General features: G+C 45.3%; 1 protein-coding gene across 4 annotated transcripts in view; it reads left to right on the top strand.

Moving 5' to 3' along the window:
- The window catches only part of TMEM132C (transmembrane protein 132C), a 168,126-nt gene that overhangs the window by 127,552 nt on the left and 15,724 nt on the right, over positions 1-24,850 (top strand). For all 4 annotated transcript variants that reach the window (XM_086856496.1, XM_086856495.1, XM_023937210.2 and 1 more), the window contains 2 exons: positions 1,867-2,050; positions 20,828-20,971. In XM_086856496.1, coding sequence (XP_086712622.1) covers positions 1,867-2,050; positions 20,828-20,971 — 328 coding nt within the window. The remainder of the gene's footprint in view (positions 1-1,866; positions 2,051-20,827; positions 20,972-24,850) is intronic.

The following is a 24,850-nucleotide window of genomic DNA, read 5'->3' as shown; positions in this document are numbered from 1 at the left end:
TCATTAATCTGAGGTACAACAGTGCCTTTAGCAGCCAAATGAACGCTGCAGCTCAGGTGATTCAGGTATCTTTGCATAGGATGGTGTTTGCAAACAAATGACCAAGTTCCACCCAGTGTATATTCACTTTGAGGTGTCCCAGGAGTGTGTAAAGCACAGTTATTGCAGCTGCCTCGTGTTTACAGGCTGTAAGATTTATTTAGTAGGAGCTCTTCAAGTGGCAATAGGCTGGGTTTGAGTTATGAATTGCTAAACCCATCCATCTATCACATTCCTGCCCCAAATCACTCTGTAAATGCAGGCAGGGAATGTGCCACTGTCACCAAAGTGCTCCAGTGGCTCTCTTTTGACACAGCAAGGAAATAAATTTCAAGAATTAGGCAGTTTAAGACTTTTCAGAGGGAGCCATCCAAATGCAAACCCATAATCAAAATAATAATTATCAGGGGAACCATTTGCTTTCAAAGTAATCATGCAAAGTAAAGCACAGAATATGTCTTAAGTAGCAAAAAATGGTGATTTCTGTTCAGAGGGAGAAGGAAAGTCTAGCACTTGAGGATAGAAGTGCTTTGTACATGATCAGTTCTTGATGGATTTTCTCAAAAATGGGCCTTCATGTATTGTTTGTAAAAAAGAGAGGAAAAATTGAAGCTGTTGTGTGATGAATGCAGGCAGAGGTGTGATGAGGCTGGGATTGGGTTACTGAGCTAGGAAGTTACCTGTCATTCTCTTCATTTTCAAATCATTTCAGCGTAGGGTTAGATTGCAGGAATGTTCAGTGGGATATTAAACACTGTGGGAAGGCATTTGGAAAGTTCCAGAAAAATTAATGGGTAATTTCTAATGAAGGGAATTGAAACTTTTTTTTTTAATTAAACCAGCAGCTAGTCCAGCAAATTTCTTTCATATATTCTTATTATTTCTGGTGTAGTTAAAGAAATTTAACGTGAGGGAAACATTTCCAGCCTGTCTTTTCATATTTGGTTTTCAAATTTGTTTACTGGGTTTGTGGTATATTTTACCTGCCACAACTTTTTACTTTGTTTGGTCTCATCTGCCTGGGATTTTAATTTCCAGAGAGCACCTTTAAGGTTAGACAAATAATGTCATTTTTTTCCTTTAATCATGTTAATTGTTTCAATGGCTTCCCCACACCAGTTACACTGAGCTTCATTGCTGAGGATTCCTGGGATTTTGGTGGGGGACATCTTCAGGAAACCTTGGTTTTCTTTTTGACTGCAGTAATTCTGCACCCCTCAGCCTTCATGAGATGCAGTGGCCTTAAATGAAATACAAAACATGGACTAATAATAATAATAATAATAATAATAATAATAATAATAATAATAATAATAATAATAATAATAATAATAATAATAATATAATGATAACAATGATAACAATGATAATAATAATAATAAATAATGGTAACAGTGATAACAATGATAACAATGATAATAATGATAATAATGATAATGATAATAATGATAATAATGATAATGATAATAATAATAATAATAATAATATAATGATAATAATGATAACAATGATAACAATAATAATAATAAATAATGGTAACAGTGATTAACAATGATAATAATAATAATAATAATAATAATAATAATAATAATTTGCCTTCATCAGCTACAGTAACCTGGATTCCATCTCTCCACAGGGCCCATAGTAAAAGCTTTGAATAATTTTGGGTAATTCCAGTTTGTGTGCTCCAGGGCAGCTGTGGGTTGGGAAAAGGACCTTGCTAAAAGCGTGATGTGTGCATGTAAACAGCTGAATGTCCAGGATTAATGTGATTCACTCCTTCAGCCCAAGTAATGGCTCTTCCCTTTGCCTGTTGTGCCTCCCCAGGAGCACCAGCCTGTTCCACGAGGTCGTGCAGCTGGACTTTGAGATCGCCAGCTTCAGCAGCCTGTCGGGCACACAGCCCATCAGCTGGCAGGTGGAGTACCCCCACCACGGCTCCTCCGACACCGCCCTGGCCGAGATCTTCATCTGCCAGAAGGACCTGGTGGGAATCGTGCCCCTGGCCATGGTAAGAGCCCTGCCCTGGCTGGGAACCAGCTGGGAGTGCTGCCCGCCCCAGCACTGCCCCTGGAGCCATCCCTCACCCTGCTCTGGGCACATCCCACAGCTGCAGGGCCTGCACACCCACCAGGAGAGGAGAGCTGGGAGGAGAGGGATGGGGGGAGGAGAGGGATACTGAGAGGAGAGAGATACTGAGAGGGAAAGGATGCTCAGAGGAAAGGGATACTGAGAGGGAAGGGATGCTCAGAGGAAAGGGATACTGAGAGGGAAGGGATGCTCAGAGGAAAGGGATACTGAGAGGGAAGGGATGCTCAGGGGAAAGGGATGCTCAGAGGAGAGGGATGCTGAGAGGGAAGGGATGCTCAGGGGAAAGGGATGCTCACAGGAGAGGGATACTGAGAGGGAAGGGATGCTCAGGGGAAAGGGATGCTCACAGGAGAGGGATACTGAGAGGGAAGGGATGCTCAGGGGAAAGGGATGCTCACAGGAGAGGGATACTGAGAGGGAAGGGATGCTCAGGGGAAAGGGATGCTCACAGGAGAGGGATACTGAGAGGGAAGGGATGCTCAGAGGAAAGGGATGCTCAGAAAAAAGGGATGCTGCCTCTTCAGCCATCTCCCATAAGTTTAAGCCCTGAATTTCTTGACTTTTCCCACAAAGCCCAGTCGATTTTCCTTCCTGTTTCTGATTGCCTTGAACTTGGAAGCCACAGAGCAACTCCAGAGGGCCTCAAGGACCTTCTGCTGAAGGCCAGGTTGCTTGGTCCTTAGTAGGCTGAGGCTGATACTGATTCTCCTGCTTGATGACCTGATAGTGTAAGAACTTTTGGTTTCAAGTCAAAAATGGAAAACAATAATAGCCTCAATAATATATTTAAGAATCATGAAGTGCAGGCTTTCCTATGGATAAATGGTTTGGGTTAAAATCTGCTCTCTCTGCTCAGTGTTTTAGGAAAAGAAGGAATTCCACTGGATCCAGCATTTCAGGTGTGCTGTTGTTAGGCAGGCGTTTTATTTTCTGTTGGTCAGGATTTGGAAGAAGAGTCAGACATAGCTCTATGCTTCTTGTGAATTTTGCCCCTCTGGTGCATCATCTTGGTGGCAAAATTCTGGCAGACTTTTCTTTGAACAGCATTCAGCAGATAATTAGATGAGTATTATTTCCTGGAAGTCCCAGTCTTCAATATATTCTTCCCCTTTGAAGAGTGAAACTGCAGCTCATATCAAATGAGGTCATGCCCAGCAATTTCCTGATCCACAGTCTGTTAAGTCAGCAGAAAGCCTGCACTGCATTCCAGATCTGAGGGGGAAATAATTGTCCTCATTACCTGTCAGCTTGAACAGAGAATATTTATTGGAGCATCCGTCCTCTAAGGACTGGAGAACGTGCGTGAAGAAGAATTCTTGTGGTCAGATTTTATTTTGAGATAGATGCCTTCCACTACCAAACAACAGCCATGTGTCTGCTGGCAGACTTTGTGTCTTCTTGCTCATTTCCTGAAAGAATTCATCAGTTTCTCTGTGTTCCATATCTGAGGGAATGGAGATTCCAGTATCTCCTGTCAGGGTGTAAGGTCTTTGCACTTGGGTTCTTGCAGACTCGTGTCTATTCTGCATTAAAATTCATCTGCCTGAGAGGGTTCTGTAAGAACTGGAGGTCTAAATGGATGAGTTTAGCGTTGTATAAATCATGTAAGGTGAGATCCTTTATTCCCAACAGATTGCCAGTAGGCACCGTGGGGTTCAAACAGAGGGCTCAAACAGTGCAATCATTAAACCTTCCTCCTCACAAAGCCTTTGTGTGTTTATCTCATTGCTGTGCCTTGTGATAACACTTAGCAGAGCCAAAATACACCGAGTTAACAGAACACAGTTGGATAGAACACCAGAGTACAATGGGCTTTACTGGCAGGATATTGGTAGATAAAGGGAATTTTGACTTTTCTGTTAGCCAGGGTGCTTCCTTCATGCAGACATTAATCTCCAGCTGAGCTGTCACCTGGCGGTTCTGCTCAGAAACAAGAGTCCCAAAACAAAGCAGAAGGCAATGCTGTCTCTGCTGGGAAATCAGATCAGTCTCTATCTCCAGTGCCCAGCAGAGCAGCAGCACGTGATTGTGTACAGAAATCAGATCTCAGTGTTTAGCAGCAGGTGGGGTTCATAATCCTCTGGAGGGGAAAGTAGATTTTGTTGATTTAAGCGTGGAGTGTTGCAGGGTAAACCTGCTAAAGTCAAAGCTGTCACTGCACATTTCTAGAAGTGACCAGGAAAAGGAGCTGCAGCATCCCAGGGTGCAGGGGCTGCTCAGGTCTGGGCTGAGGGACAGCCTGGCAAATCCTTCAGCAAACTTCTCCCTGGGCTGGGATAACACAAAGGCTGTCCCTGACCCATGGAATAAAGCTTGTCTCGTGTGAGCTCTTCCAAACTTATGGAGCAAGAAAGATCATGTATCTTTTATTGCCCCGTGCCTGATTACATTACAGAAAGAGCAGTAAGATGAAAACCAAGTCTTCTTCAAAAGATTAGTGCAACTGTTGCTATGGTGTTTTGAAAGAGATTAAAGAATTGACACTGTCAGCAAGAACTGAACCTGAAATTTTAAGAGAGCCTTGTAGGGCTTGGATCAGTGGAGCAAGAGGTAGGGTAAAGCTGCTGAAAAATAGATGGAAATTCCTCATGTAGTCAAAAGAGGGGGTTTTAGCAGAATCCATATTCCACGTGCCTAGATAGTGTGTACAGGTCAGGAGCAGCAGCACAGAGATAATATAAAATATTATAAATATATAAAATAACAGGAGAAAGAGGCACCAAAACCTCTGGACTGACAGTAACTGGAATCATTTCATGCCAGAAAAAAATGACATGTAAATTTGAGGAAAGTCTATTTGTTTCCCAAGCTCAGAAGTTAACCAGTCTGAGTAATTTTGGAGGATGTGTTATGTCCTATTCTGGTTTTTTTTGAATTTAACATTACTGGTTGCAGGATCAATTAGGAAAGTGCTTTCGTAAGGACCTTAAATAATGATCTGCTAAGCTGCTTCTGAAAACTGCTCAATTAATCACAGGTAGCCTCAGAACCAGCCAATTAGGGTGTACAAGGTTGCCTCACTTACTTTCCACAGGTTTTTCTAAGATTTCCCTCCTGTCCTGAGCAAATGTAGCCAACTGTGTAGATTCTGCCTCTTTATTAAAATACCCCAGATTTCTATCTGTGGTATATCAGGAATCCCCCTGGAGAGCTGTGTTAACACAAGGCCACCTTTGGGGAAGCTCAGCAGAGATTGCTTTTCACACTTTAAATGGGTAATGCATATTTTTAACACTACCAAATTTTGCCTTGGGGTAGAACAAGGTGCAAAACCTGCACCTTGTATGAGCACGTTGTTCAATGCTATTATTAAAGAGAAGCTCCTTCATGGGGGGAAGATGGGGAATCACTGATTTAATATTTATGGAAGCCCATCTGGGTCCCTGTGCATGGAGCTGGAGCATGTCCCTCACCAGCAGGATGCTCTCCCTCCAAAGCTGCTCCACAAGTGTGACTCGCATGAAATGCAGGAATTAAAATGCTGAAGCATAAACTCAATGTCAGCAGTCTGTTCCGAGAGTTTTACTTCAAATTTACTTCAAAGGCCACTTGTCACCATGGGAAGCCATGCAACCTGCTCATCCATGCTTATTTCCTCTTTAAAATAACTCTGATTTTCAGTGGGTCTTTTGGGTTTTGCTCTTGAGCCTCTGTGATCCACTGGTGCCAACCTGGAACGGGCTCAGGCATTTCTGAGTTTCTTGCTGCAGGTTCACGTGCCCAGGAGTTTGTCTGCCCTCCCCAGCTGTACCAGTGGGGCTCATAAAGGATGGAATAATCTGTCTGTACGTGTCCAGCCTTTCTGCTGGTGTAAACTGATTCATCTGCTGCTGGGACCTGATTCTTCCAGTGATGAGAACTGCTGCACCCACTGATAGAAGCTGGCTCTCTCCCCTGGGGAACAGCACCCTCTGAACTGCTGCTTCTCCCAGGCTACAGCTTTTGTGCAGAGTAACCTGGCAGTGCCAGCAGGAATGTGTAGCTGGGACTCTCAGCTGCTCAGCAGGCAATTCCTCATGTGTTTTTTGCTCAGTGCTGAGTTGGTCATTAGGAGGTGCTTGGTTTGGGTGTTTCCTCGTGTTCTGAGCTCAGTGTGTTGGTGCTGTGCTGCAGAATCTGAGCGTGGACCTGCTGCAGAGCTGTGACTCAGCCAAAACCACTCTTTGGCAGTTTTATCTGTGCTTGTTAACTGGCTTTCCATTAAAAGAGAGGTGATCAAAAACTGAGCTCCCAAAGCACTGTTGTTTTATATACACATTTATGTCTGCTGTTCCCTAAGGGAAGGATTTTTTAAGGTACTTCATTGTAATGAAGTCCCTGCAATACCATTTTAAAATATGGACCTGAATAAATAGAGTTTTCATCCCTGCACAGTCTATGAGTTCACACCATAAAGCTCTACCTAGTTCAAGGTCACACAAGTGCAGAATTCTCCCTCTGGTTCATCTTTCAGTCTTGAATGGAGGCAACAGGCACTGAGGAGCTTTCCAGAAGGAAAAATCCATTTCCTGATTTGCTTATCACAAACAAACAAATGAACAAACAGATCATCCACGTGTCAGACTTCTCAGCAGACAGCTATTGTCTCAGATAATTCAGTTATGAACCACATGAAATAAATACTGCGAGTTTGGGAAATTTATTTGATGTAAAATTGAGCTATTAATAGTAAAAACTGGGACAGCTTAAATCATCTCTGCAGCCCTGAGTAGCACCATGAAGCTTTTAGAGTTCAGAGTTTGTGTGAAGGAGCAGAGTCCCAATCTCCTGATGGGACAGGAGACACACATGGGGATCCCTCACGTTCCTGGGGCAGAGCTGCACAAACTGTGCCACTTCTGTGGTGGTGCCAGCTGAGCTCAGAGCCCTCCCCAGCTCCTGTGTCCCCAGTGTGTCCTGCTGGGTCTGCTGTGCTTACTGACCCCCCTGGGAACAGCTGGCATCTTCCCTGCCTGCCCATAAGGAGACAGAGCAAAACACAGACACGTTGAGCTCAGATTGCTCAGAAGACACAGACAACATAAAGAACCCAAAATGACTCAATTTAACGCTGCCTTTTTAAGTCCCAGACATCATTTCCACAACCCTTGCACTTTTGCCTTCAGCTTCTGTTTTCCTTTTCTCTACTCAGTCACACTCAGCCCTAGCCTTTGCAGGAAATGAGAATGGATCAATAAGGCAATCCCAGCTGGCTGGAATGGATATTTTCTATGAGTATGTGTCATTTCCTCTTCCAGCATCCCCCATATCTGACAATGCTATGGGATGGATTACTTTGGGATTTTTAAGATGCTGAGGAGAGGTGGGGCCAGCTAACTTCCAGATTTTTAAAGATCTCTGAGAAATGTTAATATGAGGCTTAAGAGATGCTTCTTAGTCTGGGCAGGAGGCAAATCCTGCTGACCAAACCAAAAATTGCAGAACAGGAATGTGCAGTGAGACAGGCAGCAAGTAATGGCTGGCTGCTTGGTGTGCTGATACCAAAATGCTCCTCTGGGAGAGTCAGAAACCTCTAGAAGATTGTGTGTGTGAGCCAAGCTGATCAAAGTCAGGGGGCTGGGTCAAGGTTCAGAGAAACTGAGCTCCCTGAAAGGGAAAGGAGGGACAGCACAGCTGGCAGAGGGACACAGGATCCACGTGTGTCAGTTCATGGCACTGCAGGGTGTGGGAGCTGCAGCTTGTGCTGCTCTCGTGGTGTGTTTTGGGGATTGTTTTAAGTGTTGGTTCAGCTTTGGGACACGGCTCCATCAGAAGAAGACATCTTAGACAAGAGTGAATATTGGAAGTGACAGCTGATTAAATTCCAGCTTGTTTAACAGCAGCACAGAGGCAGTTTCACAGCTGGCACACGTGAGCAGAGGCAGCACAGAGAGAGCTGTGCTCCCACTGTGCTGCCTGGGAAGGACCCTCCAGGGCTGGGCTTTGGGGCTGAAGCTGCTCAGGACTGTGGCAGATGGAGCAGGGCACGGAGGCACTGCCCAGGAGCAGACAGCTCCAGAGGCTGAGGCTGGCACAAGAAGTGGAATTGAAAGGCAGAGGAGTTGCTCATTTGTAAGGCTGCAGTGTGTCGAGCAGTTGGGGCTCGGAGCAGGGCTGGAGCCCCTGCACACCGAGCTGCTGCTGCTGCTGCCGAGGCTGGAGAGCAGAGAAGGGAGCTGGGAGAACATTGCACAGCTCTGTTTGGGAGAGGGGATGGCACTCAGCAGTCTCCATGGCTGCATTACGCCTTCTCCTCTGGAATTAATGCACCGCTTCTCCCTAAACTCGAGTTTCCTCATTAGCTTTAGCTAACGAGTGCTCGCCTAGACTAAACTGATAAATACACATCTGCTGTCCAAACTGATTGCAGACAACAAGCGTGTGTGCTTGTCCCTGGAGGGGAAATGGTCCCCACCTCCTCATGCTGTCACTTGGAGGAGGTGGCAGCTGAGCAGGGCTGCCAGAGCAGGCCAGGTGTGTTTGCAGGCAGAGCAGTTTCTCAGCCAGCTCCAGCATTAGGTGGGATAGCTGTGACCCATAGAGAAAAACAGGAGGGATTTCTCTTAATTGGCAGCTTCTAATGATGATTTTGATCTGTAAAGAGAGTTCTAATACTTCTGGGGGATACCTCAGTCTTCACAAGCAGGTGAAATATTTGCTTAGCAGAATTGTGAATTGTTTAGGCTGAACTCTAATTAATGAGGTCCTGAGGTATTACAGCTTGGACAGTGAAACGATGGAGACAGCGAGAAAATGCTTTACTCTAATGGGATATAATGAGGGAGCATGGGGTTAAAAAATCACCAGGACTTTTATAAGACTCAGTGTTTTAATGAACTGCCCCCAAACCTTAAAGCCCAGGAACTTTTCACCTTCAATTTGCTCTGGGAGGCGTGTTTGCCTTACCCTGCTCTCAGTTTACAGCTCATTATCCAGACAGATGCTCATCACTGAGGATGTTTGTCGTGGAATTCATTAGGAATCTGTACTTCAAACCCAGTGGTTCTGCCTGAGGGAGATAAAGCACAGAAGCCAGGGCAGGGTTCAGCAGAGTGCAGAGGACAAAGCTGGCACTGTGCTCGTGGCTCTCTCCTCTCTGCAGCAGCTGCTGGAGACATGGTGATGGGATTTCATTTATCCACAGAACCAGAAGGGTACCAGAACCTCACCCAAGCCTGGGCCACCAAAAACCCACTTTAAGACAGGCCTGAATGCCCCAGCTCTCCCCCTGTGCTGAATGAATTGCCAGCCCAGCCTCGCACTCCGTGGCCCCGTCTTTAGAGCCCAGCTAAACTGCAGGGCCTGGCAGAGGGAATCCACACAAACCCTGGCCTGCTCAAGATGGGCTTAAACCTCAGAAACAAATCATGCCTAATATTTAATTCTCCAGCACCCTGGCATGACCACCAGCACGCTGGTGAGAGAGGGAATTCAGCAGGCAAATGGAAAAAAAAGTACCACTGACATTAATTTTAATCAGGTCCCAATCATCTGATTTGTCCTCCGTATTTTTTTTCCTCTAGGAGAGCTGATTGTCTTTCTGCAAGATTTGTTACCCCACAGAACAATAATACAGGCTGTAATGATGTAATTTATGGCTGTAATTTGCTTTTGGAAATCCTCTATTAGTGAAAAATAGCAGCAGTGCAGTTTTATTAATTACAGTAGGTGAGTGTTGAATGCTGAGTGTCGGTACCAGAGGAGTGACTGTGTTGGACTCTGCTCCCCAAGGTCCTGTAGGAGCAGAGCTCTGTGTGCTTTGGAGGCTGTGGAACGAGTATTTTGCTTAAACTAAATAAGTGTAAAAATAATTCAAGCTCACTGGGAAGTTTGAGGAAATGACAGAGGGAAACATTAGGCTGTAAATTCGGCATTGAGAGGCACGGCAGAGTGTTCCTGCACCACGTAATGTGCTCACACACAGGATGGCTCTGCAGAATTGCACATTTATTTACACCTTCCAGCCCCAAACTGCTGCTTGCAGCTCAAACCTCGAGGTTCATTACTGAGCTCTGGTCTGTGTGTGCCATGCCAGGGAGAAGCACTTCATCTCTTCCCCTTCTCTAATGTGGACATTTTTTATGTGGCATAACACTTGCATTTCCATTTGCATAAACCAGACTTCACCAGGATGTAACTCAGGGGGAAAAGCAGGAGGGCAAAAATCACCTTGTGTGATTGAAAGGTGAATTCTGTTCCTTTTGTGTTCTGAAGCAGTGCTGGGGCTGGCTGAGGTCCAGAAGGCTCGCTGTAACCTCTCTGTGCTCTTGAGCTCTGGTTTTGGGGAGCTGACAGAAGGCAGGAGCCCTCCTGCTGCACAGACGATGTCAGCAGCAGAAAGCAAAGCCATCCGTCTCAGAGCCTCAGCAATCACTTTGTCCAGGGTCCTGCTTTTTTTGGGTTGTATTTTGGCTTTTGAAGTTTTTCCACGCCTTGCTGGTTGGTTGAGGCAGCAGAGGAGCCTCTGCTGGAGCAGGGACAAAGTTTGAGTTGGAAGCTGTGGAAAGCAGGGCGGAGGGAGCTGCCAGCTGGCACAGGTATCCCCAGGCATATGTTTTAATATGCCTGGGAGCTCCAGGAGTCAGCTTGGCGTGCTAATAAATAAGTCATTCCAGACTCAGTAATTCCTCCTCGCTGCTCTTACCTCATCCAAATTATGGGCTACTCATTAAGGCCTGGAGGCTCTGATGTGCAAAAATAGGGATTGTCTGGCGGGGTGGGAGCCACAGGTCTGTCTGCAGTTTGTTTCTGCCTCTCCTGGCTTTGGCTCGGGCCCACAGCAGGTTGAGTCATCTCCAAAGGGACGTGGATTTCCTGTGTTACAGAGCAAGGCTTGGGCTGACAGGACCATTCTGCCCTGGGAGGCTTTATGAAGGAGAATTCCCTGCTCAAACGTGGATGCTGCTCTCCCCTGCTTGGGCAGGGCAGGCCTTGCCCTGAGGAGTGAAAATCAAGAGTAATTCCATAAGTGAGGGCAGGTTTGTGGCTAGAGGTGATGGCTTTATTAGGCCATCCAATAGAGATGGAAAAAAAGCCAAGCTCTCAAGCACACAGATCCTTTTCTCAAGGCTCTTTCAGCTGGAAGTTGCTGTGAGATGCTCAGATAAGGTTAATGGTCACTGGGATTGCTCCAGGTTACACTAACAAAGAAAATGGTGCTTTAAACAAATGGATTTGATCCCTTTGTCTGTCATATCCCTGACTTACACAAAGATCAGAGCAACCTCTTTCAAGGATGCTTCTCTAGCCACCAGCCTCCAGCAGGATCTGGATAAGCAAGCCCTGAAGGTAAAACACATTTCTGCTTGAGGAAAAGGGAAATAATTGCATCTGTGATTATACATGCTGTATATATTTAATTTTGCTCCTTCTAGATATATGCCAGGTTTAGTTTCTATAAGGCCCACCAGTCTATCAGACATGTATCTGCTCAATAATTCCATTTTCCCGTGTCACTCTCTCATCTTTTTAACCACAGTGAGTTTCTGATGTCATTAATGCAATAATCTTGGTCCTGCCCTCTGTGTGCTTTGCTTATGGAGAGCTGCTGTGAAGTCAGGGAAATCAATAAACTATTTGAAAAGGAAAAATAACCCAGGTACAAGGATAGGAAATAATAATGACTATTTTCTGCATTTTTATGACCACTTTTTCATAGTGGTTGCACAAGAATTCGTGGTGTCTTTGTTATAGATTTTGCTTATTGAAAATTAAAACTGTACAGGCAATATAAGAAAAGAGCAAGTAGAAAATTCCTCTTGCTGATTTCAAATCAGACTAAATTGAAATTGAAATGCTGAAGCAGAATCTGCCTGCTTCATTTCCACTGCGGTTTAAACAGGGCTCTGACATCCACAAACTTCAGCTGAGTGCACGGCCAAGAACACCCAGTTTCACCAGGGGGCCACTTCCAAATCCCCTCCTCAGGTTCCTCAGAAAGGGAACTAAATGCCTGGCAGATGAGGAGAAAATTCCCTCAAATTGGCAGATTTCACATCTTTATACAAGAAAAGAGAACTGCAAGCCATGGAATGATGTCAAAGGAAAATGTTCCTGGGCTGGGCCATCACAGTGACCACACAGACTCTCCAGCCTGAGCTGCAAACACAGCTCTTCTTATCCTTCCAGCTCCTCTTTTACAGACAGTTCTGAGCAGGTCTGGGAAGGTAAAACTCTCACTGACCACCAAACCAACACATCACCATCACTGGACAGTCAGGAACAGCAACTGTTCCTTACAAGTGAACAACAAGGAACAAACAACACCTGCACAGGTTGTTCTCCTCTCTGGGGACTCTTTGGATTCCTCCTCATCATTTCCCAGGCCAGAGTGAGAGAGTTCTGTATTTGACATTCCCACAGGCTCAAGCTTCTGCCTGAGACCTAAAAATCTCTGATGTGGCCCCTGTGAGTTCCCACACCTCAGATCCCTCAGATCCCTGTGCCTGCTGCCCTCCTCTCCCTTTCAGGCTGCTCCAGCATCCCTGGAGAGCTGCACAGCATCCCTCAGCAGCACAGAGGTGTCAGCAGGGCTCCCCACTCCTGGCATCCTCATTCCTGGCATGGCTGAGCCAAGGAAAAAGCCTTTGTCACTGCAGAGGCCACGGCTGTTCTTTCTGAGGCTGATTCATTGTCTCCGTACCCCTAACAAACATTTCTCTTTTCCTTGGAATATTTTAAGTGGCTGCACTCACTCAGTTAATGCTCTTCACACGTTTCTCTCCTCCCTGTTTTCCAAGCACTCATCCAAGGCTGCTTATTAGATAAAAAATTCTGCGTGTGGCTACACACTGTGGGTGTTTTTGTGTGTCTGCCCGAGATGAAACGTGGATAATTTATGCACTGCATAAATGCATAAATCCAGAAGTTTTCAAGAGAACTTAGGACAGTTTATTGCCTGTATCCATCAAGTGTAAGTGTTTCCAGAAGTACCTGCAAGGGTACTTAGATCCACAAGCAGCAGGGCTCTGAAGCAGAAGCAGCAATGGTTCTCGAGTGTGTTGGTCTCAGAATAAGGGCTTTTAACCTGTCACTTCACAGATTTTCATCTGTTTCCATTTTCTGTGCTAAAAAGAGCCAGTTATGGTGCTGGAGTTGGAATATCTCAGGTAATCAGTCACATTTCAAGCCATAACTACAATTTTTTCTCTGTAGATAATGTGTTTCCTATGTAAGTGCTTTCATTTCTAAGTCAATTTAGCAAAATATTGAAAGTTAGAACTGAAATGTCAGGAAGAGGAGCAGGTAGCTGTGTTACAAATAAGCATCTTTTAAAAAAATCTGTTTTTTTTTAATTTATGAATGTGCTTGGAGAAATAAAATGTAGGCTTCTGCTTCCCATCTCCTCCAGTCACTTTTATGTCCTTATTCTATGTTTTAAGTGGTTACAGAAAGATAAAACGTGGGGTTCTGTTTCCCATCTCCTGCACTTGTCCTTGAAATTTTTTCTTGAGTTTTAATAGGTTCCAGAATAGTTTCCTTTGAAGTCACTTTCAGTTCCAGACTCTTCCTCCAGCCAGCAGGAAATATCATCTTCCTTTGCAAATCCAGCTTGGCCACTCCATCCTGACATGGCTGCTGCAGTCAACAGAAAGCTTTGGTGTAGTATTTGGGGTTTATATATTTAATTTTACTTATTTATGTAATATTATTCAATATTTGAGCTGTTCCTGATGGAATTTGGTGTCACAGCTCCTGAAAGGCAGAGATGCCCCAGCCAGAGGCTCAGCACCAGTGAGACACACTGATAATGGTAAAAAACAAACTGCAGCCATTTACAGCTTTAGAGATGCTGAAGGGCGACACAGTCTAACATGAAAACATTGATTTTATTCCATATCCTTATTAATTCCCTTTTCCCATCACCTTTCTGCAGGTTTTAGGATAAAACAGAGGTTTTATATATTTTAAAAAACCAAAAAAAGCCATAAGGGGTCGAATCAAGTCCCACTCAGCTAGGGTGGTACTCTGAGGTCTAAACTTTATAAATAAGAGTAAAGAATTTCTTTGTTTTGATTTCACTTTGGGGCTGTGTATTTCCCCAAATATATTTGGAAAACAAAAGAGAGAAAACCACAAGAATTCAGTATTTTTGGGGTGTTTCATTTGGCAAGAAGGCCAACCCCAAAGAGTGTCAGAGGCCAGTTCCCCCTGATAGTAAAAGGAAAAATCATAGAAAATTTGGGGACTCAGAAAGAAAGTCAGGTTTGCCAAGGCCAGGAAAAGCAGACCCTGGGAAATGTTAGGCCTTGTGCTTGCTAAGATCAGGTGAAACTGCACCTGTGTAATCAATATATGATAAATGATAGAATTGTTAGATGTGATTAGATATAATTATTGTTTAGAGAACATGAGGAACAATGTTAGGGGTTGGGGGGATCACGAGAAATCCATGCTTGGGTAAAATCAATGCATACAATAGAACAATGTAAGTTTAGTAATTAATATGTGAATTATATCATGATAGAGTATAAAACATGTTCAGTTCAAAACCAAGATGGGTCAGGTTTGGGTTTGTGTACCCCAGAGCTGTTAATAAAGCACCTTCATATAATAATTAGTGATTCTAAGTTCATTATATGTATTCAGGATGTGTTCCTGAATGCTGACACCCCCAGGCCAGCTCTGCTGGAGCTCCCTGAGCAGCCTCGTGTCTCCAGGAGCCTGGAGAAGGGGATGGGACACGAGGAGGGGGTTCACACTCATCCTTCCTCTGCCCAGGAGAGTGGCTCTGACACTGGGGGCCCTCCCCAGCCTCTCCTGGGCAGAACCATGGCAGGTTCCTGGTGCCACGGGGAGACAAAGCAAAGCTGGGCTGGGAACTTTCTGTGCCCAGCAGAATCCTCCCCGTGCCTTTTGGGCACAGGGTCATTTACAATGAAGATTTAAGTGTCTCTTAAAAATGGGAACTCGGTGCTCTGCAAATGCAATGCCCTTTTAATCAATGATCTTGTCTCTCTTTAGTCTCCACATTAAGATAAATCTTAATTACTGGCCCCCTACATTAGCAACAAACTGCCATTTTCTTCCCTGCTTGTACAGTTTTCAAATTCCCTGCTGGTGGAATTTTGGACTCCTGATAAATTACACTCTGCAGACAGAAAAGGGGGATGTAGAATATATTAACAGACAGGGATGCAGAGAAATATCTTTGGATGCTTGGATGACTAATCCCCACTTTCCTTGCAGAGAATCCATCCTGTTAGCATTCAGACACGCAAAAGGGAGCATCACCAATGATTACTTTGATTTAGCAGATGCAGACTGTTGCTAAATGTGATTGTATCATCTGTCAGAAGTGAGCAAAGGGAGAAGGGACCGGAGCTCTTCCAGCTTTGTTGTGTTTGCAGTTAGTGCTGGCACTGCTCAGCTCTGTGTGGGGGCACTACCCCGATCACTGGCACAGCAGCAATTTTGTCATTTTGAATTAAAAAGCAAAATCTTAGCAGCATTCTGTCTGAAAAGGCCATAAATGATGTTGTGGCCAGCAGGCAGAGGAGCAGTGGGCACACCCTGGGTTATGATCCTTGGTGAATTCCTGGTGAGTGCTCCTCCTGCAGAGCTGATGGGAAAGGAATTGTCCTGGCAGCCAGGGCAGCTTTGTGTGAGCTGCTGCAGGGGGATAACCAGTCCTTCTCTTCACTTCCAGCTTTGGAACCAGGTGGAGAGGAGAACCATTAACCCCCAGCAGGTCCAGACAGGCAGAACCATGAAGCCTCTGAAGCTCCTGTCCCTTCTTCCACTTCTGACCAACTGAGAATCAAACTCAGATTTCTTTTAACAAATTGATTTCAGAAGTAAATATTTACTTTACTATATTTGTTATACTAACTTGATGATATGCAGTTCATAAAACCAATCCAAAACTTAATTTTGGAGCTGTATGAGTTTGCCACAGGCACTGAGACCAGCCAGGAAATCTTATTTCCTCTCCCTTGTGAAATAAGGATCTAAGCACTTGCATTAATATTTCTACAGTAAAGTTCCACTGCCTGAATCTGAATTTCCTGTTTCTCTAAAAGCAGCCCCATCCTGGCCCCACGTGCTGGGTGTCAGCGCTGAGCAGAGACTGTGGTGAGACTTTGTACACCAAGAGCACCCAGATCATCTGATCCTCAGCACACCTGGGAGCATAAGTGACCCTTCTTGTTTGCTGAGCTGATCTAGGGATGAGAAGCATCATTCCCACCCCCTCCCCGTTCCTGCAGACCCAGAGCCATCAGTGCTGGTTTGCCAGGGACAGGGCAGTGCCAGGCTCCACCTCTGGCTCTGTCCTGGGGCTGTTTGGGCTGTGTTTGTGCTGCCCTTCACTGCTGTGCCACAGCTCTGCTGGGCATTTAACACAGATTTACCTCTCAGTGCTGGCCTGGGGGGAATTAGCATTCAAAAGAAACTTTGAGCTGGTTTGTTTTCCTCTTCTCATCAGAAGCAGACTGCAGAAACAGCAACTTTCATTCACTAAGTCTGTTTCTTATGTAGATTTGGAGTGGCCTCATTTTTCTCCACAGTTAATTTGTTCCTTAGCTAACATTTTCCTTGGCAGTGAGGACCTTAGAGTGATGGAGTAACCTGGATTCCACCTGGATCCGTGTTTGGAGGTGAAGGGATGCTGTTAAAGCAGCAGGCTGTCCCCTTCTGCTGTCACTCCTGAGCACCACTACCCCCTTTCTTCTGCATTTACTCAAGAACTAAAATATTATGCTATTACTCACGAACTCATATTATAAAGTGATAAAGGAAGCAGAGCAGGCTTGAGATGTGGTGGGCCAATGTGTTGGGATGGAGAGACAGAGCAGCCCAAAATGCAGGCAGCAGAATTTGCCTTTCCCCCCTCCTGCCAGAGGGTGACTCTGCCCCAGGGGATCCCCAATCATCCAAACTCCTTGGTCTGCAGGAGCACTGCTGTTCTTCTGCAGGGTGTGCTGAGACTTGGAAAAGCAGAATGTCAGCTTCTTTCCCCTCCTGTACACAGTGCCCGTGGGTGTGGAGTGCCACAGGACCCAGCTGGCAGAAAGCACAATGTATAATTTACTGTTAATCGTGGGATTATGTAGATAAACAGAGTCTGCTGCCTAACAATGTTATTTCGTTGATCAGCTGTAATCTTAGCAGCATTAATAACTGGAATCCACAGCCATTGTGTTCCCAGATCAGCCTGTGGCTGCTCTGGAACTCGTGTCCCTCCTGTGATACCTGTGCTGCTTGCAGCTGGGCTGTGCAGTTTACATCTCCCACATCTCCTCCTCCTCCTCTCTCAAACATGCTGCCAGGGCGTCTGTGTTCCTCAGGGTGATGGGGGAACCTCAGCTGGAAGCACAGCCCAGCTCCTGGGCTCTCCTGGGTGGGCTCTGTCTCTGCTGCCTGCAGCCAGGACTCGCTGGCTCTGTCCTTGCTCTCTGAGCCAAGTGCTGGGTGGGTTCATTGTAAGGTGCAGTGCCCGGCTGCCTCCTTCCCTCTCTCGGGCAACTCGCCCTGTCAAAACAGAAATGGCATTTTTGTGCCAGTCCTGCAGGTCTGTGCCACAGGTTTGTCCCTGCTGAGGAGGTGTGGCTGTGAGAGGGACAGACCTGAATGCTGAGCCAGGATTAACCTCGTCCTGGGAGATCCACTCCCAGAAAGCGCAGCCTAAAACTGGACCATTCTCATGACCTCAGGCTCCCGTGGATTTCTCTCGATAACACCATCTAATCGGATTTAGAGTTTAATTAAACAGCTGTCACTTTGCTTCCTCATTCTGCCACAATTTAATGTTGAATTAGTTCCTGAATCAGTCATGGCTGAATGCTTGCCTTCTTACGATTGAGAGGTTGGATGAACATAAGGTTTGCTCTTCAGCTAAATCCAAGCAATACTTTGTGTTCTTGCTCTTTGTGGAGAGCTCCATCAGTGCGAGTTCCCTGGCAGAAAAGGGATGGGATAAAGTGTGAGATTGCTGTCAGGGTTACCCAGCTCTGAAGGAGCAAAGTGAGCACAGCCTTCCCAGCTCTGCCTGCAGCACATCTGCTTCAGGGAGATTCTTTTCCCTTTCTAGGGAAGAAGTGATTTTTCTGAAAAGCAGTCCTGCAGGGTTTGCTCTGGGGCAGCGCAGGGAAGGAAATGTTGGGGCCAGCAGTGCTGCAAGTGGATTTTATCCAAATGAACCCTGACACAGGCAAGAGCAGAGCACGAGAGGAGGCTCGTGGTGCTCTGAGCTGTGCCAGCAGCTCCACGGGGGAAAGCTGAGAGATCTCCTGCAGAGTGGTGCTTCTGCATCAAATTCTGACAATAAAGTTTAAACAAATTTCTTACACACAAAATTTTGCTTTCAAATATTTCCTTGAGCCTAACCACTAGAGTTTTCCTGTAATCATTAGAGGAAAAATTGTTCTTTAATTATACTCTTTGTTAATTAAATACATTTAAATAGTAATTATTTCCTTCATGTGTTGTATCCATTGAAGGGATGCCCTGGTAACAGGGAAGAACCATCCTGACTGGGGCTCTGATGTTCTTCAGGCGAGGAAGCCAGCCCAGCCCTGTGGTACCGAGTCAGATGTTGGTGGGATTTGGGCACGGTGCTGCCAGGACAGCTGGAGGCTTCCCAAGTCACAGCTCCCCTGTTTCCATGAGGATTAGCTGTGTAGTTCTCTGTTTCAGCCATGGAAGTGCCAGTCCTGCCTTTTCTGGAGTTTGCAATTCACTCACAGAACATTCTTTCTGACCTGGATATTGATGCTGACTTACAGTGCATCTTCCTCCTCTTTTTTAATTTACTCCACTTCCCTCATTTTTGAATTTCTTGGGGAACAAGTCCAAACACTGCTATCAGATGCTTTCAGGTTTTTTTGTGACACAAAATAAATTTCATTTTAAATCTCTGCTTGCTGCCTGCACTGAAAGTAGATTAGTTCTTGGGGGATTTTAAAAATTAAAGAATGTGGAAATGGCTGAGATATTGTGATTTTGAAAAGCGCCTTCTTTTTAAATGAATTCTTTGTCTCTGTGGAAGTTTCTTAGGAATGTTGTTGGTGTAGTCCTGAATTAGGCTGCAGTCAGGGCAGTATGTTGCATTTAGAAATGAGGCTGAGGTGCCTCTGCTGGCTGCTGGATTTCCTGTGCTGCTGGGAGTTCTTTTCCTGCCCTTGAAGGTGGGAATGCTGCTCGTGATTATCCCTGGACATCCAGAGGTGCTCAGCAGCTGTGAGGATGCAGGGAAACAAAGCTGGGTGCTGAGCCAGAGCCCTGGGGCTGGTTCAGGGTGCTCAGGGACAGACAGACAGACAGACAGACAGACAGACAGAGTCTGCTTTTATTTTTCTCTGTTCAGCTTTTGAGGAGTGTTTGGCCGTGGATGCTGTCAGTGCTGTGAGAGTTTGCTGTCAGTTTGTGTGGTGCAGACTGTGGCTGATTCTCCCTGGGCTGCCTTTGGCTTTATTGCAGCAATATAAAGGCAGCACTCGTGCTCTGAGGTTATTCCATATCCAGGGATAGAGGGTACATGCTTTTCTACTTCAGTTCTAAACAAAAAACACAATAAAAACAAGACTTTGTTCCTTGGTCTTTTTTTCTGGTTTGTTTTAACTATCACAGGGCCCTTAGAGCCTGAGGAAGGGAAGTGGCAGAGCTGAAAATTGCTTTTAGTATAGTGTCTAATATATTAATTGCTTTATACATCAGTATTCCTTAATCTGTGTAATACCCATGAGTTGTGGGTAACTGACAGGAGCTGTGGCTGCTTTCAGGGGAGGTGAAGGCAAAAGGTTTCCATCTCTGCTCAGAGCTGTGGCTGGATGGGCACCAGTCCCTTCCCAGTGCTGGGAATGATTTAGGGTTCTTACATTTCTAGAACAGTCAACATTCCCTTTTAGCATTTCCTTTTAAGTTTGATGGGATTTCTTACGAGAGCTGCAGGAGAACCTGAGAAATAACAAGTTGCCAGATGAAAAGAAAATCTGACCTAAATTTCAGACTCACTAAACCTGAATTGAAAACATTATCAACAGGATCAGTGCCCCATTTTGCTGCTGTTGACATCAGTGGCTGCAGTCCTCATGACTTCAGTGCTGAGGAATTTGCTGAATATTTTATTCATTTTATATTGAAAACTGAAAAGTTGGAGAAAACTTTGAAGTTCTTCCAGCATGGGAATCTTGGGAATACAGTGATGCTGAAATAGTTGAGGAGTTCCAAGTGTTAGCCTGGTCGATGGTGCATTGAAAGGATTTTATGTTCCACAACCCCGGTTCAGACTTCAAATTTCCTTGTTATTTCCCCTGCAGTTAACAGCATCACTAACTCCTTCTGGATTCCTTACATTGCTTCATTGGCCATATCAGAGGAAATTAAATAATCTTGAAACAGTTCCAGACACAAAGTTCAGGGCGAGGCCCCGTCTTTGCAACGGGCTTGGATTCACAGAGCAGCATTTTTACCTGGGGGGCTCTTGTGTCCTTACCCAAACATTGCCAGTCAAGTGTACATTAGGAAAAACTCGGGAATCAGATGTGGGAAGGTGGATATTGGGAATGATCCCACACATCTCAAAGGCAGGAGATGCCTGTGGAGTGTGCTGAGCTGAACTGAGCTGTGCTCGTGGTGCTGTTGAGCAGAGTGCAGCACTGAGTGTCTGTTCATTGCCTGGGGTTTCATCACCCTTTGGCAGGCTGCACCTCTTGGAAGAACTGAGATTTTCAGGCACTCAGCAGCGATGTGAGCAGTGCTGTGCTTTGTTTTGGGGCAGGACACGGAGATCCTGAACACGGCCATCCTGACGGGCAGGACGGTGGCAGTGCCCATCAAGGTGGTGTCCATCGAGGAGAACAGTGCGGTCACAGACATCTCCGAGGCCGTGGAGTGCAAATCCTCGGGGGAAGACGTCATTAAAGTAAGTTCCTGGCACTGAGTGGCTTCTAGATTGCAAAATAGCCTGGGCATAACCTCCAAATCAGCTCCTGCAAATTCATGGCCCTCCTGTTCCAAAAGGAGAGGGGTTTTGGGAAGAGTGAGGTGCAGCAGTGCAGCCACCACACCCAGTTTCATCTTTACCCATGTCCTAATTTTGAAGTGCTTTGGTAATTTCACCTCAAGTCCCCTGGATTCCATTCACTGCAAAAGCAGCTCCTCTCCTCCAGATGTTCCCCATCACCTTTCCAGCTGTGCCTCTCACCTCCACAGCTGCTCAGGGTGGGCTGGGTGAGCAGCAGCTGCAGTGCACACTCATCCTGTTCCACAGCCCTGCAGGGAATTCCCACTCCTGCACGTGGGGCCTTTGGGGGCTCCCTGAAAACAGAGGCCACACAAAATTAAGGGAATAAAAAGCACTTGTATTTATCCATTTATTTTATTTTTTTTTGTATTTATCCAAAGCCAACCCAAATATCTCCATTTTGCTGGAGCTTGATGCTTTGCAGAGATTTTAATCTCTAGGAATTCCTATTAATGTTTTTCCTAAGGCAGTCACATAACCACAAATAGAAGTAAAAACTGAAATTTAGTTTAGGGATCATCCTGGTTGTAATCTTATTGGAAATCACTTCCCTGAGTAAGAAAAAATACAAGATAGCATTCCCAAATAATAATTTTAAAATAATCAGAAAAGGACTGTTATGATTCCATTTTGCTTTAACAACTTAGCAGAATTCCACCAAATAATTCCAGCCCCATGGGGATTTCTTTCCAACTGGAAGAATGACCAGTATTAAATTCTTCCACTCAGAGCTTTAAAGACTCAGTAACCTGAGTAAATAATATGGGAAAATAATATGGGATATGTAATGCATCACCAGATGATGCATAGAAAATGACAGCAGAATTATTCCTCCAACAAAATTCCTTCTGGAAAAATGGCTTCTGGCTGTTCCAGCTTTGAAGCATATTCTTCAAGAAGAAGTGAAATCCCCAAGCCTTACAAGGAAAGAGCTTGTTCCTGCAGTAATTGCACCACAGCCCAGACTGCTGCAGTTCTCCAGCAATTTGTTTGGAAGGAATGTTTTCCTGAAGCACCGTGTCCTTTGATGAGCACTTGGGGCCCTGCTGGGCTCTCCTCTTATTTTCTACAGAAATAATTTATCTGTGCTGAAAGGGTTCCTCAAAATGATGTTTTTACCAGCAGAACCTTTGTGAGGGGCTTCAGGAGCCTCCCCTGTCTGGGGCACTCTGAAGCTGGGGTGGAACAAACAACTGGAGGTTAACACACAGCATTTACTGGTATCAGCCAGGGACATTTGCAGGTGTAATTTCTTTCTCCTCAGAACTGGTTGGAAATTGCTCAGCTGGAGAGAGAAGCTGTCTCCTGTGTGTTTGGAATATATGCAGCACCTCTGGAGGGATGTGGCTGTGACACGGGTGCTAACTGCTGGAAAACACACAGCTGCCTGAAAAACACAGCTCATTAAATGCTTGGAACAAAGAGGTTTTCTCATCTCATCATAAAGGAAAAAAGGCTTTTTTTTTTTTTTTTTTTTTCTCCCCATCTAGAATGTTCTTGTTTCCATGAAATTTCTTTCTTTACATGTGGAAGTGGTTTGGGGTTCAAGGCAAATTGACATCTTCAATTGGCTCAGATTTTAAAAAGCACTCAGAAAGCTTCAAATGAGCACAGAGGCCTTTCATCCTTAATTCATTTTGAAATTCTCCATCAAGCTTTTATGTTCAATTCTTTAGAAATACCATCTTCCTCTGAAAATCCTATTGTAGAGACCTTGTTGGGAGTAACCTTTCTGCTTAAAAATAAAACCCACTCACGGTAAATTATGTCTTTTGGGCAAAGCCCATGCTACAAGGGCTGTGTGCATGAGTTTATAACTCATGTAAAAGCCTGTGGATTACCTTAAACTTGGGAAAAAAAAGGAGTTATTGATGAGAGCTATCGAGAGCTGTTCAATACTTACTCTTATTATCATCTAGAGGTTCAGGCATATTTTTGTGTGCTTTTAATTGTGTGGAATTTCTGGTAATTTGGATTCAGCCAAACCTGACAAGAGTGAGGCCAAAGATGCTCAGTGCCTGTCTGCACCTGGCCTGGAATATTTAATTATCAAATAAATGTCCTTTGTATGGTTCATGGAAAGAGCTTAAAGGTAATGCTCCTGCCCAGCAATTGCCCAACAGCTCAAAGCTTATTTATATTAATTTTGTCTTCAGTTGGGCTGAATGGCATTGTTCTGAGTAACAGAACCCCATGGAAATCTGAATTTAAGATGTATCTGCAAAGAGCAGGTAACAGTTTCCCAGTGGTAATCACGGTCCCAGGGCAGCTCAGTGCACAGTTTGTGTCCTGTGTGAATGTGCTGACTGCTACTCCTTTTACTTCTTTTATTGTCTCACAGTTCCCAGTCTTTACTTCCAAATTTACAGCTGATTTCATGAACTTTAAATGCCTTTGAGTGCTCTAGACCTTCACACAGTGGTCCAACCTTTTAAAAGTGGACAGAAAATTTATTATAGCACTAAAAAGGAAGCAAAAGCCAAATTTTATTTCGCTAGGCTGGAATTTACCAATAGAATCCATCTATCTGGATCCATTACTGGTAATTGCCTGCGTAGGCTCCTTTCCATCTGCTGGGAATTTGGGTGGAACGTGGCTGATTTTGCTGATGCTTTTGTGCTGTTTGCTCGGGAGCAAACCCTGCTCAGGGCTCCTGCATCTCCTGCAGGAACAGGAGTGCTTTCCTGCTGAGAGGAACACACAAAGCCCTTCCCCTGCAGCTCTGGGTTTATGTTTGGAGCTGATGCAGATGCAGCTCCCACTGCCCACACCCAGGAGCAGCCTCAGAGCCCCAAACAGCAGCAGCTGGGAGTCCAACCCTGGATTTCCAATGGCTCCTCCTTCCCCTTCTGTCATTTGTGTCAGACTGAGCAGCTTTAAGAACAGGGAAGAAAGTCACAGCGTGGAAATGCCATTGTTTGGCTGCTCTGAAACCCCATGACTTTGAAGGTTTTTCTTCTGGCCAATGTTGTGCTGTGTTCTGAACAGGGTCTCAAACAGAAAGTTCACCTCCCCACCCTTCTCCATACTTTCCATAGTCCTGTGATTGATGGGATCAAAATACATCAGCAGAGCAGCAGGACTTGAGAGGAGCTTTATAAAAATGAGGCTTTAGCACACCTTTCTGTCAGCTGCCAGCAGAGCAAAGAGGGCAGCAGTGGGTGGAGCTGTCACAGGAGATGTCCTGTCAGCAGCCAGCCTCTGTGCAGAATGAAACTCCAGATGGGCATGGACTGAGGTACTGTCAGCAATAAAAGCTGTAAATACCTGGCCATCACGTAATTGGCAAAACTTGCAAGGGCAGCTGAAGAAACCTCTAAACCATATCCTCACAGAGTTCCCTCCCTGTTCCCTCGTGCCTTCCCCCAGCTCCCTGCCTGCACTGGGGGTGGAGAACCAGTACAGCCCAAAGGAAATCAGAGCAGTGGTATCAGCACCTCAGCTTCCACAGAAAGGGCTTCAAAATCCCCTCCAAAGCTTCAAGGCTGGGGGAGGAAACGGGAGAAACAACATCTGTCTTGTGGCAGCTGCAGATGTGACTTTGCTCCAGACCTGTCTGAGAAATGCCATCAGAAGAGAGGATGGTTTGATTCCACTTTGCTTTCCTGCCCCAGGTTGTAATTTACTCGCTGTGAATCTGTGCACTGTGGGTACACACTGAGTTAGGAAATGAGAAGCACTGTGATGGTCTCGAATGCACAACTGCTGCCCAAACTGTGTAGATGGAATCAAAAGTCATTTCACCCAGGCAAGATATCTGGGGCCATGTGCATACAT

Source organism: Cyanistes caeruleus, chromosome 18 (genome assembly GCF_971803275.1).
Source record: "Cyanistes caeruleus chromosome 18, bCyaCae1.hap1.1, whole genome shotgun sequence".
NCBI lineage: Eukaryota > Metazoa > Chordata > Aves > Passeriformes > Paridae > Cyanistes > Cyanistes caeruleus.
This window is presented reverse-complemented; position numbering and strand designations above follow the sequence as displayed.